The sequence below is a fragment of the Denticeps clupeoides genome, chromosome 12 (genome assembly GCF_900700375.1).
Source record: "Denticeps clupeoides chromosome 12, fDenClu1.1, whole genome shotgun sequence".
NCBI classification, from domain to species: Eukaryota; Metazoa; Chordata; class Actinopteri; order Clupeiformes; family Denticipitidae; genus Denticeps; species Denticeps clupeoides.
The window spans coordinates 18,883,860-18,900,058 of NC_041718.1; the positions used below are offsets into that span (position 1 = coordinate 18,883,860).

Sequence of the window (16,199 nt, forward strand, 5' to 3'; positions counted from 1 at the left end):
GGAGCCTTGCGCGCTGTGATGGAACGGACCGGACTGGTGGCGTTCAGGCATTTTCACCATGTGAGACAGAGGCTCATTTGTGACCTCGGCCACGGCCGTCTGGTTCAAGATAATCACGTTTTCTCCGAGAGAGCTGTCTCAGAGAATCAGTTCACTTGAATCGTATAAGTAAGAAGTGTTGTAAAAAGCCCAAAAACGGAATCCAATTCAGGCATCGGAAAGGTGGACATCAGAGATTGCGTTGACCTTGTTAATCTGACTCCGTTAATTATGAGCAATATTCTGATGTTACCTGGACATACTTACATAAATTACCAGCTCCTAATTTATTAACATGGGTAGATTACTATTGGAAATGTTGTATGGAAATTGGTACCGATGTTACAGAAGTGGAGGCCTTCATTAACACATGAAAAGTCATGGACCTGGAATTTTCCATCTTACAGTGTCGTACATTAGCAAAAATGCAGAAACAGAATGATGTCTCGGGAAAAATATATGAAAATATACATAGCGAAACACAGTAAATGCACAAAAGTCTTGAGCCACGTCTTATTTCTTCATGAAAAGGAAAACAGGGAATCTGAAGATCGGTAGCAGCAGGTCTTAAATCGCTTCGATAGTGGGTGTCTACGTCCATCTATTAAACATGGTGAAGGAAATGCTGCATGGTGTTGGGGATCTCATGAATCAGTTATGAATCAGATTCAGATCCACCGTGCAATACCAAAAATAAACTCTGGTTGCATGGTATCGTAGGTGCACACAACCCACAGTGAAGGAGGAGCAGTTCATGTTAGGAAAGTGTGTGTGTGTGTGTGTGTGTGTGCTTTAGCTTCCTCTCTGGTTTGAGGAGAACTGTGACCACCGATCTTCTCCGGGAGGGTAAAAAGAGACATTCCTGGGTGCGACCCCGCAGCGCTCCTCTGCACATCCACGATGCATCGCAATGCTGACGTGGACGATTCGGCATTGATGCAGTGCAGAACATCGATTGTATCATGATGCCGTTGCTTGGTGATTTTCTGGCAGGGGTATAAAAAAACCTCGTTAAAAAGGAGTGACTGTGGCTGCCTGATCTGAGAACAGCACCGCCCCGGGTAGCAGTTTGACCGTGTGAAGTAATGTAGAAAAAAAAATCAATAACCTAGGCATTGATGATCGTAATCGAATCGAATCGTGAGACCAGTGGCGGTTCACACCTCTAACATCCACCATGTCACAGTCACACATCCAGATGATTACTCCAGCAGCGCTCTCCCCGTCTCTCTCTGTGTGAGCGAAGTTTGATGTGTAACGCGGGGGGGCTGTTGGAAGCGCATCCAACGGGGTCATCTTTTATTCACGAACGGCCTACGGTGAGGATCGGGAAAGGCGCGCGTGCAGGAGGCCTGTGGCCATGAAGATACACTGATGTTCCTCACCGGACATCAATTTCCTCAGTTCTTCCTCCTTTTGTTCTCCGGCTTTGAGCACCAGCATCTTTCTCTGGTCCCAGAGGCCACGGGTGTGTTAAGGAGCACGTCTCCTTCTTGAATTTTTTATTAGCCTTTTATTGCCTTGATTCTCCAGAGCTTGTGGGGGTGATTGGAGTGAAATTATCATGGCCCCTGTTGCGGAGGACCTCATCACAAGCATCTCCTGCTGACAAGATGATCTTGTAAGAGCGTAATAAAACCGCGGCGTCCAGAGATCAGCTGTACCAACAGCTAATGGACAAGGCCAGGGGCCAGGCAAGTATTGTTGGAATAAAACATAAAGATGTAAAGACCAGATATCTAATGAGAACAAGGTTCTTTGTAAAAAAAAACCCTGAGATGTTCCTCTGCACCTAAACCTGTTGGAATAAAAACTGCCAGGTACAGGTTAACTATGGGTGCATTTCTCTAACACACTGCTCATTTCTCTCTGCGCCAAGAGATCATAAATTCAAAACCTACATATCAAGGTGACTCAGCAAGCAGAATCTGAGGACCTCAGGCATGTTCCTGTGATGCTCCAGGATCGGATCCATCACCAGGATTTATGCACACAGAAGCTGCTGACGATGCTTGTCGAGGAATACGGATGTGCTTAAATGACCCACATTGTGCTCTACGGCTGCACGATTATGGCCAAAATGATAATCACGATTATTATTATTATTAGTTTTATCAATGTTGTAATCACGATTATTAATTATGATTATCCATTATTTTAGGTAAACACATTTTATTGCACCTTCTATTTTTAACAAACAATAATTAAATGATAATAATAATAATATAAACCTCAAATAAAAATTATTCTTAAATAATAACTCAAAATGTACCAAAGCAAAAAATAAGTAGCAATTGCAAAGTACAATGATAAAGTGCAAATAAATGAAGAAAACAAGAAGTCTATGCGGAAAAGGCACATACTACAAGGAACAGAAACACCAGCCTGTCAACATCTTCTGGCTTCTTCAAGGCAGGTCACTATGAAAATACTTTTTTTTAAATTTAATATAAAAGATGAACATAGATTTACCTGCGTATTTGGAAAAAATAACTATAGACAGGACAGGTCCCATAAACAGAGGCATTTTGCATAGATTCGTCAAGGCAATGAACTAACTATAAAACATATAGAGTCTGAACAGAAGCTGTGCCTGTCATATGGGGTGGGGCGGGAAGACAGAAGCTCAGGCCTGTAACGTGAATAACCTTATTTGTCGCACCCGTGTCGTAAAAAAATGTTAAAATAAAATGTAATGCATTGATTCTTCGTTCGCACGTTATTACAGCCGTACGTGGTGCAAAAGCCCAGCATTTTCGCCCGTACCATCAGAGAAGGGTGGTTGAATGAGTTCGGAACCACGTCCAAAAATGGTGAGAGGCTGAAGTGAAGTGAAAGCGAAGTGATTGTCACATGTGATACACAGCAGCACAGCGCACACAGTGAAATTTGTATTCTGCATTTAACCCATCACACTGAGTGAGCAGTGGGCGGCCATGACAGGCGCCCGGGGAGCAGTGTGTGGGGACGGTGCTTTGCTCAGTGGCACCTCAGTGGCACCTTGGCAGATCGGGACTCGAACCGGCAACCTTCTGATTACGGGGCCACTTCCTTAACCGCTAGGCCACCACTGCGACTGCAAATGCGACAATCAGACATTTTTTTTGTCACCTACTGTTCCCAACATTACGTCTCACTCTGTCGCAATTTGAGGTTGCCGCTCATAGACTTTATGCAGCAGATCCAGCTACTTAATCGTGGCAGCCAAGATCGTGACAGGCCTAGGTCTATGTGCCGGTTTTAAAAACTGAAGGATAAAGACAGTGTAGCGGCGAGGAGGAAAGGCGGAATGAAGGTTCATCCACCATCACCCACCAGAGCCAACAATCGAGATTCTCAATTAGATGCGAATCGATAGTCGGAGGCGGCGGCTGCGCCCTGGCAGCGGTTTAGCGGAGAGAATCGGCGCGAGTGGAGTGGGAGCGGCGTGAACAATTATTCCCTCGCTTCCTTTCACGGCAGCCCTTCTCATCCGAGTGCCGGCCCCCTCTGCAATTCGAACGGCTCTGCAGCTGAGGCAGGTGGGGGCGGACCTGCGGGTCCGAGGGATGGGCGTGGCATCCAGCACTCGGGTGGGCGTGTCCTCTCGTATGGAAACATTTCTGTTCAGACGGTGCCGAGCCGCTCCACCGCTGTGGGTGGGCGTGGCGTGTAGAACGTGAGGGTGGGGTGGAACCTCAAACCGCCTGTCTGTCACCTTTGCAGCAGCAGCATGTGCAACACACACACACACACACACACGCTTCCCCTTTCACACACCTCGTACGAGCAGCCCGCTGCGGAACTGTGCCAGACGTGCCGTGTCCCCCGAGGGCCGTCCGCTGCCGAGCGGTGGCAGCCACTTCCGACTGGGAACAATCCGGAACAGACACAAACGCAGAGAGGATTGTTAGGGCCCATCATCACGGATCCACATGCCCAGACCCAGACGCTCTCCGCGCTCGGCCTGACTGTTGCGGACGACGCGAACAGAGCGCTGCGACAGCTTGCACGACGAACCCCCGTCTGGGAACATATGTTGCTATCAAGAGGTGCGAATCGGCCCCGAACGTCCTCCAACGCCACCAGACCAGGACCCTTAAGTCAGCCAACACCCTAATGGCTCCACCTCAGTGGTGACTCGCAGATTTGTAATGGCGGCTCAACGTGGCCACTCCGCACGAATAACCCCGACCTCCCCGAGCGCGCTGTAAAGGGGTGGTGGTAGCCTAGTGGGTAACACACCCGCCTATGAACCAGAAGACCCAGGTTCAAATCCCACTTGTCCCCTGTAACTACTGATTGAAAGTCGCTCTGGATAAGGGCGTCTGATAAATGCCTTAAATGTAAATGTAAAGAACGAGGCCGCGCTCACACACCACGGGTGAACCAGTGGTGAGCTAGTGGTGGTAGTAGCCTAGCGGGTAACACACTCGCCTACGAACCAGAAGAACCGGGTTCGAATCCCACTTACTACCATCGCATCCCTGAGCAAGACACTTTTTTTGGGGGGCAGTGGTGGCCTACCGGTTAAGGAAGCGGCCCCGTAATCAGAGGTTGACGGTTCGATTCCCGATCCGCCAAGGTGCCACTGAGGTGCCACCGAGCAAAGAACCGTCCCCACACACTGCTCCCCGGGCACCTGTCATGGCCTCCCACTGCTCACTCAGGGTGATGGGTTAAAATTTCACTGTGTGCATCGTGTGCTGTGCTGCTGTGTATCACATGTGACAATCACTTCACTTTTTTTTTTTAACCCTAAGTTGCTCCAGGGGGGACTGTCCCTGTTACTACTGATTGTAAGTGGCTCTGGATAAGATAAATGCTGTAAATGTAAAATGTAAATGTAGTTGTGCATATTTATGAGCGGTGGTCTTTCACCACCGGGGGAAAATATATATATATTATTTGGCAGTAACTTCACTGAATCGTGATTTCGTAGTACGCAAATTGAGAATTTAGTTTGATGACGAGATCACAGGTCTCACTTTCTCATTTTTATCTATGGTATTTAAATACATTTTCCATGCGCTATCATCCCTCCACTCTTTGTCAGAAAGGGGGTCAAAGGGCAGCATGGCGCTGCCTCGCTGTCCACTCAGTGAGCTGCCGCATGTGATGAGGTCGAACCCGGCCAATTGGTCCACTGCCTCCATACGCTCTCTGTCCTGCAATCATGTAATCTAACTAAATTAACGTAACACACACACACACACACACACACACACACACACAGGTTTATCAGCCCTGGCCTTTCTGCAGGCAGCTGACGTATCGGGTCTGAAAGCATCGCACTCCATTACGGTTCGCCTGGCCGCAGAGAGTCCCCGGATTAGTTCCGTTTCAGCCGGCGAGTCAGGTGACAGAGATGTCAAAAAAATAAACATTTCACCGTGGTCTGCCACCATGGTAACAACAAGGGCAGGGAGCGAAAGCCACACAAGCAACAATAACGGCGAGTTTTATTTTGACCTGACAACCGGTCAGCAGGTCCAGATAATCAGTTCCTATCACGGTCGATTACTTTGTCGCACGTCGGCAACTGGACAAGTCGTGAGCGGCAGGATTCGGCGGAACCTGTTTGCCTCAAGATTTTGAGGAACGGTAGACTCCGCCTCCTCTCTCTAAGCACGTGGACGATGATGAGGTCGGCCCTGCCATCACTTGCATCAGCACCCATACTGTGCACCGCACCCAGGGCGGTAGTGGACTGGCGGGTACCACACTCGCCTGTGAACCAGAAGACCCGGGTTCAAACCCCACTTACTACCATCGTGTCCCTGAGCAGGACACTTGACCCTGAGTGTCTTCAGGGAAACTGAAGTCGCTCTGGATCATCAACCCATCATCACAGGACCCGATTCTGCAGCAGAATTTAATACTGTATGTGAAGCACTTTATCTGTGAAGCACTTTATTTAACCAAAAACCGTAAGCCAGTCCCATTGTCACAAACACAGCATCAGTCTTATTGTGGGATTTTACAACTTTCTTAATGGGAACCAACAGCTAGATCTACAGCGACACGTTCAACACATTCAGTGTGTTGAATGGCAGTGGTGGCCTAGCGGTTAAGGAAGCGGCCCCGTAATTAGAAGGTTGCCGGTTCGAATCCCGATCCGCCAAGGTGCCACTGAGGTGCCACTGAGCAAAGCACCGTCCCCACACACTGCTCCCCGGGCGCCTGTCATGGCTGCTCACTGCTCACCATGGGTGATGGGTTAAATGCAGAGGACACATTTCATTGTGTGCACCATGTGCTGTGCTGCTGTGCATCACAAGTGACAATCACTTCACTTCACTAATTCCCTGCCCCTTACCAACATGAGAACCGACACCATTGCCATCTACAATGCTTTCAAATCCACTTTCTTTTAGCCTCCCTCACCACCATCATCACATTGACATCTACAGCATTTGGCAGATGCTCATATCCAGCGTGACTTCACATGAGCGCTTTTAAAATGCCCAACACAGAAGTCCGTCATTTGATCCACTACCGATCTGTAAATGCCACTCGCTTCAGAACTCACGACCCAACCCTTGTTTGTTTTTTGTAAATTCACGGCTTTTACCTGGCATGTGAAGATCCACATCGAGTGGAAGTTCATTCCATCAACACATCTATTAAACCATCACACTACCACGCACTCTCAGCAAAAAAAACGACAAAGCCGTTTACACCAGACCCACAACCGCCACGCCATACCTCCCTCTCATTAAAGAAGCCACCAGTGGTCACGGCAGCGGGGCGTGGCAGGGCGGAGGGGTAAACCCGGGTACGAGGTCCCTCGCCGACGCACCGCACAGGAACGGCAGGAGACCCGGAACACGGACCCGGCGCGCCCTGGTGCGCCAGGCTCCCACTCGTGCAGATGTTCGGGTGGGAAGTGGAAAGGAGGCCCGGACGGATACGCCCTGATACTCCGGATGGGACTAATCCCGCGCTTATTGACGGATAAGGTCCCGGACGAAGGACGGGGGTTGGTGACAGGGCTCCAGTGTGATGAGGAGACTGCTAATTGCTCCCGAATTGCTGTTTTCCTTCCCTCCGGAGGAGGAGGAAGAGCAGCGATTCGTGGCGGAGAGGGTGAAGCTCTGTCCTCAGGTGCATCGTGGCATTTCCCCGTTCTTCTTACCGTCTTCGCGGCCCTCCAGTTCCCTCATGCAGATGATCCGTCCTCGTTGGAGGCGGAGATAACAAATCGATGTTCTGCAGGTTCGCTGTGCCGAGGAAGTGTCATTTCGAGACTTTTTAAGTCCTCGATGCTGCAGGAACCAAGAGACCAAGAGAGACGTTCTTCTGCTCACTGAACGTGAAGTGAAGGGTCTACATTACTTAAACCGCTCTGTCCATATCCTGGCCATGCCTGATAAATGTCAACTTGGACATGGAACGTCACAGAACGATTTTTTTTTCTGGCTGCAGCGAGTTCCGCGTACGGAGAAAGCGGAACCACGCGTTCACCGGGCAGCATGTGGGAGTGTCGGAGGTTGCCGTTCTGAAGCTCGTGACCCAGATCTGCTGAAATCATCAAAGAGCCGCGACGCCGGTGCATGCAGCAGCGTACTGTGCATATGAATGAAAAAAATCTAGATCGAATAGCGCCGTGGGAGTGAGGCAGAACCGAGACGATGGCTCCGCTAACCAACGAGAAGGAAGGAACTTAAAGGGAAAAGGGGGGGTCTACGCAACTCTTCACGGTCCTCGGAGAGAACCCAACTGGTGAGAACATTCGTGGTCAGGTGGCCTTTTAACTGTGGTTCTGAACAAGAACCGGCACCCAGTTTCACCAGCAGGAAGCAGAAACCCAGAAGGTAGTAGTAGCCTAGTGGGTAACACACCCAGGTTCAAATCCCACTTACTACCATCGTGTCCCTGAGAAAGACACTTAACCCTGAGTGTCTCCAGGGGGGGACTGTCCCTGTAACTACTGACTGTAAGGCGCTCTGGATAAGGGCGTCTGGTAAATGCTGTAAATTTAGATGTAAGGTTCCAGTCTGGTCTGCGTGTTGGTCTACAGCAGGTCCGTAACAAGAGGAATGTGATGGAGCAGTTGTCTATATACACACACACACACACACACACACACACACACAGTCGTCTTTTTAACTGTTGAAGGCTCGTCAGGTGAAACGTGTGTGTGATGTGACTCTCCGTCATTCTGCACTGAAGCCCGTCAGCGTGTCAGTGTGTGTGTTCTCTGCGCTGGAAGCTCTCCACTGAATTCACTCAATATTTTTCAGCAGCTTCGCACGTGTGGACACACACACACACATACACACACACACACACACATTCACATGCATTTAGGCAGAACCTAAACAGGGAGAATCAGCGGCGAGGAGCAGAAACTCAGCGTTGCTTTCAAGGGCAGAGACTGAAAAGAGTCTCCAGCAGCCCACACACACAACACATCACACACACACACACACACACACACACACAACACATCACACGTCCGTCTCTCACACACACACACACACACACACACAAAACACATCACACGTCCGTCTCTCACACACACACACACACACACACACACACACACACACACAACACATCACACGTCCGTCTCTCACACACACACACACACAACACATCACACGTCCGTCTCTCACACACACACACACACACACACAACACATCACACGTCCGTCTCGCACACACACGCACCGTCCCTGCATATTCTGCAGAGCTAAATGCAGAGAGGATGGGGGGTTTTTGAGCGATGGGCGTTCATTCTGAGCTGATGAAATTTCATTTCTTCTCATCTCCTGACCACCAGACACCAACACACACACTTCAAACTCATCCTTTAGGTGACGGAGACCCATCTGACCCATCCTGGACTTTTTTTTCATCTGCCTGAGACCATCTCAGGGTGGTAGTAGCCTAGTGGGTAACACACTGGCCTATGAACCAGAACCAGAAGACCCAGGTTCAAACCCCACTTACTACCATCGTGTCCCTGAGCAAGACACTTAACCCTAAACAGCTCCAGGGGGGGACTGTCCCTGTCACTACTGATTGTAAGTCGCTCTGGATAAGGGCGTAAATGTATTTTAAAATATCTAAATGTAGATCTTTCATGCATTAAATCCTGACCCGGCCACGTGTGAGAACTTCAGTGACGAGAAAATCTCGATATTTATATATATGCATGTCGCTAAAGAAAGTGTCCCGGTCCTACCTGCAGGACACCGTCAGCTCCACCTTGGTGGCCGGGATGCTGCCGGTGATGGGGTCGAAGTCGCAGACCGACGCCGCGTCCTCCGGCTTGTCCAGCGCGTCGCCCTCCATGAGCGGCCGGGGCAGCGGACAGGTCCGGGACTCGCACCGCCGGGGTCCGTCCGGGTCGCCCCGGTCGCAGGTGCACAAACCGCGCGTGTCCAACGCGGCGACCCCGCGGGCTGCAGCCGGAGGTGGAGGAGTGGACGTGGACGCGGAGGTGAAGCGGACGGTCTGGTGGCTCCGGTGCTGTGATGGTCTCTCTCTCTCTCTCTCTCTCTCTCTCTCTCTCCTCCCTCCCGTTCTAAATCCGCTCTAGAACACACAACTTCACACACACACACACACACACACACACACACACACACACACACACACACACACACACACACACACACACACACACACACACAAGGACACGAACAATTCCAGCGGGAAAAGTAACAATCGTTTACTTTGTAAAGCGCATATGTCCCACTTGTGGGACTAATATAGGACCGTCTCGTCTCATATCTGGCGTGCATATCGGGGAAAAAAAAAAACATCGTTTTTCCATCGTTACGTCACGGCTTTCGTTCATCGATTTATTCACAATTCCTACATTTTATTTAGTCCAAATGATAACAGTAGAAGTGCAACTGCGGTCTGCAAAAAGGGGTGTCATGGATCGTTTCCACTAACCGGACTGAACGCGAAGGTGCACACAGTGAAATGTGTCCTCTGCATTTAACCCGTCACCCTCAGTGAGCGGCGGGCAGTGTGTGGGGACGGCGCCCTGCTCAGTGGCACCTCGGCGTATCGGGATTCGAACCGGCAACCTTCTGATTACGGGCGGGTTGCACATTCACCGCCGAACTGGGTAGTTTTGTACTCGTTCCGACTCTTAACTCCGGCACTTAAACGCACGCACGCCATTCCTGATATTTATCTTAAAAGTATTAGAAATAATTTCCGTCCTTTATTATTATTATTATTTTAATAAACTGGCGTATTGCAGTTTATATTCAAGAGTGTGGGTCAGTCAGAAAAAAATGGCACATTCGGCTCTACTCATGAGGTCACACGAGGCTCATGTGTGGCTTTGACTGCCTGAAACCCGAATAAAATACAAAATTAACGCTTTATGATTTAATTACGGGACCGAGCGCGCGCGTGGAGGAGCGCGGGGCCTGAAAACGGAGAAGAAGCAGCGTGAGGGGACCTGGTTCCTGGTAGGAAGGGCAGACGTGCCACATGGGGGCCAGATGAAGAGCTGGTGCTGGGTCGGTTTGAGGAGGAGGAGGAGGAGGGGAAGGATGAAGTTTTGTCAAGCAGCCAGCCGAACCCCCAAGACCCCACGAATGGCCCCGGTCCACCACCCTTCCTCGTTTCTACATCTCCGCGGAGAGGGGAGCTCATCAGACGGACAGAGAAATGAAGACGTTTGGCTCGCCGTGCGCCCGTTCCCTGTGATTTGGCTTTTTAATTACTGTATTTTTTGCCTCCTTTGCGTCACGGGGACCAAAAATATCGTCATCCTGCGCGCAATTAGGCACAGAAGATGGAAGAGACGTTGACCAAATGAGGACCCTCCAACGGCGCCTTGATAGGTTAATGGGGGGGAAGAGTGCGGAGCGGCACGTGGTGGTTTCCTCCACCGCCCACCTGCTGCTCCCCCACTGCTGCGTTTTAGCAATTTGAATCGCCGTCGCATTTGCCACTCATACCCATTTATACCCATATACCCACTACCCATAGGGGCAGTGGCGGCCTACATTTACCTTTACGGCATTTACCAGACGCCCTTATCCAATCAGTAGTTACAGGGGACAGTCCCCCTGGAGACACTCAGGGTTAAGTGTCTTGCTCAGGGACACGATGGTAGTAAGCGGTATTTGAACCTGGGTCTTCTGGTTCATAGGCGAGTGTGTTACCCACTAGGCTACTACCACCCAGGCCTAGCGGTTAAGGAAGCGGCCCCGTTATCAGAAGGTTGCCGGTTCGAATCCCGATCCGCCAAGGTGCCACTGAGGTGCCAGAGAGCAAAGCACCGTCCCCACACACTGCTCCCTGGGCGCCTGTCATGGCCGCCCACTGCTCACTCAGGGTGATGGGTTAAATGCAGAGGACAAATTTCACTCTGTGCACCGTGTGCTGTGCTGCTGTGTATCACAAGCGACAATCACTTCACTTTTTTAAATGTTGGAGAGCAAAGGTTGAAGGCGTGTACTCTGCCCCGAGGCTGATAAGGCATTGTGGGTAATGGTTTACCCGCTCCACCCTCTTCAAGGCCGCGTGGGGTTTAAAGGTGGCCGTTGGAGACGCGCGGCTCTGATCGCGTTCCTCCATCGGGCCGTCATGGCGGAGCTGGCGTTCTACCCCGCCGTGGCCCTGGCCTACTTCTTCGGCGTGACGCGCGCCACCCGGGACGACCGCGTGGACCTGCCGCCGAGCGCCTCCGTCAACGTCTTCGTCCTGTTCGTGCTGGTGCAGCCGCTGTGCCTGGTGATCGGCGGCTACGCCGGGATGTTCGCCTACCTCATCGGCGCCCTGGTCTCCTACAACAGCCTGCACTGGAGAGGGACGCCGGCCAACGCCGCAGCCGCAACGCCGAAGACGGAGAAGCGCAATTGAGCGCAAAAATCCGAATCTCACTTCAATCCGGAAACCACCATTTAATTGAAAAGGAAAGAAACGGTCCCCGGAGCGGCGGGAAGCTGTAAATGTCAGAGTCTGTTTGGTGTGAACTCGCACTCACCAACATCAGGCCTGCAGAAATTGCGCGACTGACCCGCGGGCAACGGGCGCACGCGTCCAAAAGCGGCTCGGCAGCGTCCGCCCATCATTAAAACCCGAGACCTGAGCTCAGGTCCGTGGGACGTGTGAAGATTGGCACGTCTCAGATGTGGTCTGTGAGAAGCGGGTGCGGATTTGAGCGACGTACCCACGACGGGCGCGGAGCCTGCGAACGCCCGCCACGTTGCTTGTGTGACCCCCTGTGTCAATCAAAGACAGATTGTGCTCGGCGGAACTCTGGACCCTTCCCTTATGGAGAGTGTGAGACCAAAGTTTACTTTTGAGACTCAAGTCCCCTCTCTTTCACCTTCCTTTCTGCTTCGTTTCCCTCCGTCCATGTTCCTTCAGTAAATTCGTGTTTCAAATTAAGCCGGAGCAGCAAAAGACCCGAGCTCCCCTGAAAGCCTCCCATGAGACGTTTATGGGACCTCCAGAACACATTCCAATTTTGTGTTATATATTGTGTCTGTTTTTTATCAAGGTTCCTGAAATAAAAATTTATTGTTGAAAAATGTTGTGTGTCAATTTGCTCATTGCATTCGAAACTGATAAAAAACACATTTCTGTCTACTCGTGTTGTGGTAACATTGTAATGTGAGGTATAGAGTGTAGAATTGTAGCTGTAGCGTTATAGTGTGTAGTATTGTGGTTGTAGTATTATAGTATTTTGCTGTAGTGTTATAGCGTGCACTATCGTTGCTCCAGTGTTATAGTGTGTAGTTTTGTGGTTTTAGTGTTATAGTGTGCACTATCGTGTTATGATGTGTAGTATTTCGGTTTTAGTGTTATACTGTGTGTTATACTGTGTAGAATCATGGCTGTAGCATTATAGTATGTTGCTGTAGTATTATAGTGAGCACTATCGTGCTGTAGCGTTATAGTGTGCACTATCGTGTTATGGTGTGTAGTATTTCAGTTTTAGTGTTATACTGTGTGTTATACTGTGTAGAATCATGGCTGTAGCATTATAGTATGTTGCTGTAGTATTATAGTGAGCACTATCGTGGCTGTAGCGTTATAGTGTGCACTATCGTGTTATGGTGTGTAGTATTGTGGTTTTAGTGTTATAGTGTGCACTATCGTGTTATAGTTTGTAGTTTTGTGGTTTTAGTGTTATAGTGTGCACTATCGTGTTATGGTGTGTAGTATTGTGGTTTTAGTGTTATACTGTGTGTTATACTGTGTAGAATCATGGCTGTAGCATTACAGCATGTAGCATCGTGGCTGTAGCATTATAGTGTGTTCACCCTAGTTAGGCTGTCCTAGTTAGGTACCGAGCCACTGTTGCACAAATATACCTCTATAACCACATATTTCTGTACCAGTTGTACGATGCCACCGTCTGCTGCTGCATCTGTTTGTTCTCTCCGAGATACTGAATCAAGCTTGCAGACCACCGGGAGACTCCAGTGAAGAGACCAGCAGATAAATCCTGGTTCCTGGCAACTCTAACGAGACCACTTAACATGAAACGAACCGGAGGGTCACCACAGCCGCCACCACCGTAACAGCTAAAGCTTCAGGGACCTTCAAGTGGACCAGTAGCATCATAATGGACACGTAATGTACACCATGACACTGGACTAAAACCTACTCTGCCCTGTCCAGCACCTCCACAAAATCATCAGACCATCAACCCGGCTCACTCTACCCTGGAAGGGCGTCCCTCTCTGTATCACCCCTTCCCAAGGTTTCTTCCTTTCTTTTTTCTCTCTTCTAGAGTTTTTCCTTGTGTGCAGAAGGGTCAAGTGTGATGTCTGTCAAAGCCCATTCAGACATACTGTAGTGTTATAGTACTTTTTATTGTGGTTATAGCGTTATAGTGTGTAGCATCAGGGCCATAGCGTTATAGTGGGTATTATTGTGGATGTAGTGTTATAGTGCATATTATCATGGGTCTAACATTACAGTGTGTATTATTGTGGCTGTAGCATTATAGTTTGTATTGTTGCGAATGTAGCATTGTGGCTGTAGCGTTAATAGTGTGTAGTATCAATTACATTTACGGCATTTGGCAGACGCCCTTATCCAGTGCAACTTACAACGTGACAATCATTTCTGCAGTGTTATAGTGTGTAGTATAATTACTGCAATGTTATAGTGTGTAGTATCTTTGCTTCAGTGTTGTAGTGTGTAGTGTTGGTATTTTTTGCGTTATAGTGTGTAGTATCATTTCTGCAGTGCTGTAGTGTGTAGTATCTTTGCTGCAGTGTTGTAGTGTGTAGTTGTGTAGTGTTGTGGTTTTAGCGTTAGTGTGTAGAATCTTTGCTTCAGTATTGTAGTGTGTAGTATCTTTGCTGCCAGTGTTGTAGTGTGTAGTATCATTTCTGCAGTGCTGTAGTGTGTAGTATCTTTGCTGCAGTGTTGTAGTGTGTAGTTGTGTAGTGTTGTGGTTTTAGCGTTAGTGTGTAGAATCTTTGCTTCAGTATTGTAGTGTGTAGTATCTTTGCTGCCAGTGTTGTAGTGTGTAGTATCATTTCTGCAGTGCTGTAGTGTGTAGTATCTTTGCTGCAGTGTTGTAGTGTGTAGTTGTGTAGTGTTGTGGTTTTAGCGTTAGTGTGTAGAATCTTTGCTTCAGTATTGTAGTGTGTAGTATCTTTGCTGCCAGTGTTGTAGTGTGTAGTGTTGTGGTTTTAGCGTTATAGTGTGTAGTATCATTTCTGCAGTGTTGTAGTGTGTAGTTGTGTAGTTTTAGCGTTATAGTGTGTAGTATCTTTGCTGCAGTGTTGTAGTGTGTAGTTGTGTAGTGTTGTGGTTTTAGCGTTATAGTGTGTAGTATCTTTGCTGCAGTGTTATAGTGTGTAGTATCTTTGCTGCAGTGTTGTAGTGTGTAGTGTCATGTTGTAGTGTGTAGTGTCATGGTTGTAGTGTTGTAGTGTGTAGTTGTGTAGTGTTGTGGTTTTAGCGTTATAGTGTGTAGTATCTTTGCTGCAGTGTTATAGTGTGTAGTATCTTTGCTGCAGTGTTGTAGTGTGTAGTATCTTTGCTGCAGTGTTGTAGTGTGTAGTTGTGTAGTGTTGTAGTGTGTTGTGTCGTGGTTGTAGCGTTGTAGCGTGTGTGGAGGAGGTACAGGTGTACCTAGAGACTAATTACAGCAGCCAGTCGATACGTTTAAATGGCAGTGGCAGCAGGAACTTGAATCTGCTCATGACTCAGTGTTGAGGTGGTCTTTGGTCCAGGCGAGTGATGCCCGTCGTCCATCACCTCCACAGACAGTCTGGCGGCGGGCGAGATGATAAAATCCACACCAATCAGTGATCTGTCCTCACAGAGGACATGATGATGTACCAGCATGGCTGTTTGATCGGTGGAACAGTTTCACTGCAATTTAAAGCACATTAAGGTGTTGTTAAGGAGTTAACGTGACACAAAAATAATGGAGAGTGGTTCTTAAAGAAGTAAAAGCTTCTCCTTGGCTTGGTGAAAGATCAACAGCAGCAAGATCCCCTTTCATATAATAAGCAACTAGCTGAACCGTTCATTATTATGAATGGTGCGAGGCAGCTGAACGTTGAGTAGGAACGAACGGAGCCACAATGCTGGACGAGCGGCTCGGATGCAAACTTTAATTCAATAACAAGCTGCAGAAATAACATGTTTTGCCTTTCCCCTGTGGATAAATGTGCTATTGACTGGACAAGCACCTCTTCCTGTTATATACAACTGTAATTAAGACATTCAACTACACCGTGTGTAGGGCAGGCCTACACACTAACACACACACACACACACACACACACACACAATCCATACTTGCATCTCCTGTGCCAAATCCAGCTTCTGATGCATCCGGAATTCATTTTTTATTTTTTTTTAAACTCTAGGTCATTATTGATTATATTGAAATGATTGAGGGTCATGTGACTGAGCCGGAGGGACGATCCCTTAATTTCATCACGTTACTCTACAATTGTACAATTACAATCTTTTACCACTCGCAGGCCTGTGCTTGTTTAATATATATACACGCGTGTGTGTGCTTGCTTGTTTACTGCAGAAAATAAGCTTCTGAACAAAAAACCTTTTAAACATAAGGTGAGGGTTAACAGTGTATAAGATAATTTCTTTTCCTGTGTAGTTAAAATTAGAAAAGCGAAAAACAGATACACTGTTGCCTAGCGACAGAGGTGAGCATGTGGTCACGTGATGAGGATGTCATGTTGGTTCTGCGAGGG

The 16,199-nt window shown here is 48.6% G+C and overlaps 1 protein-coding gene across 2 annotated transcripts in view; it reads right to left on the reverse strand.

Annotated features, from left to right (window-relative positions):
* Nucleotides 1-9,572, reverse strand: part of cpne5b (copine Vb) — a 45,445-nt gene extending 35,873 nt beyond the window's left edge. For both annotated transcript variants that reach the window (XM_028998194.1, XM_028998195.1), the window contains exon 1: nt 9,212-9,572. In XM_028998194.1, the coding sequence (XP_028854027.1) occupies nt 9,212-9,321 (110 nt within the window). In that variant the 5' untranslated portion in view covers nt 9,322-9,572. The remainder of the gene's footprint in view (nt 1-9,211) is intronic.
* Nucleotides 9,573-16,199: the final 6,627 nt, after the last annotated feature.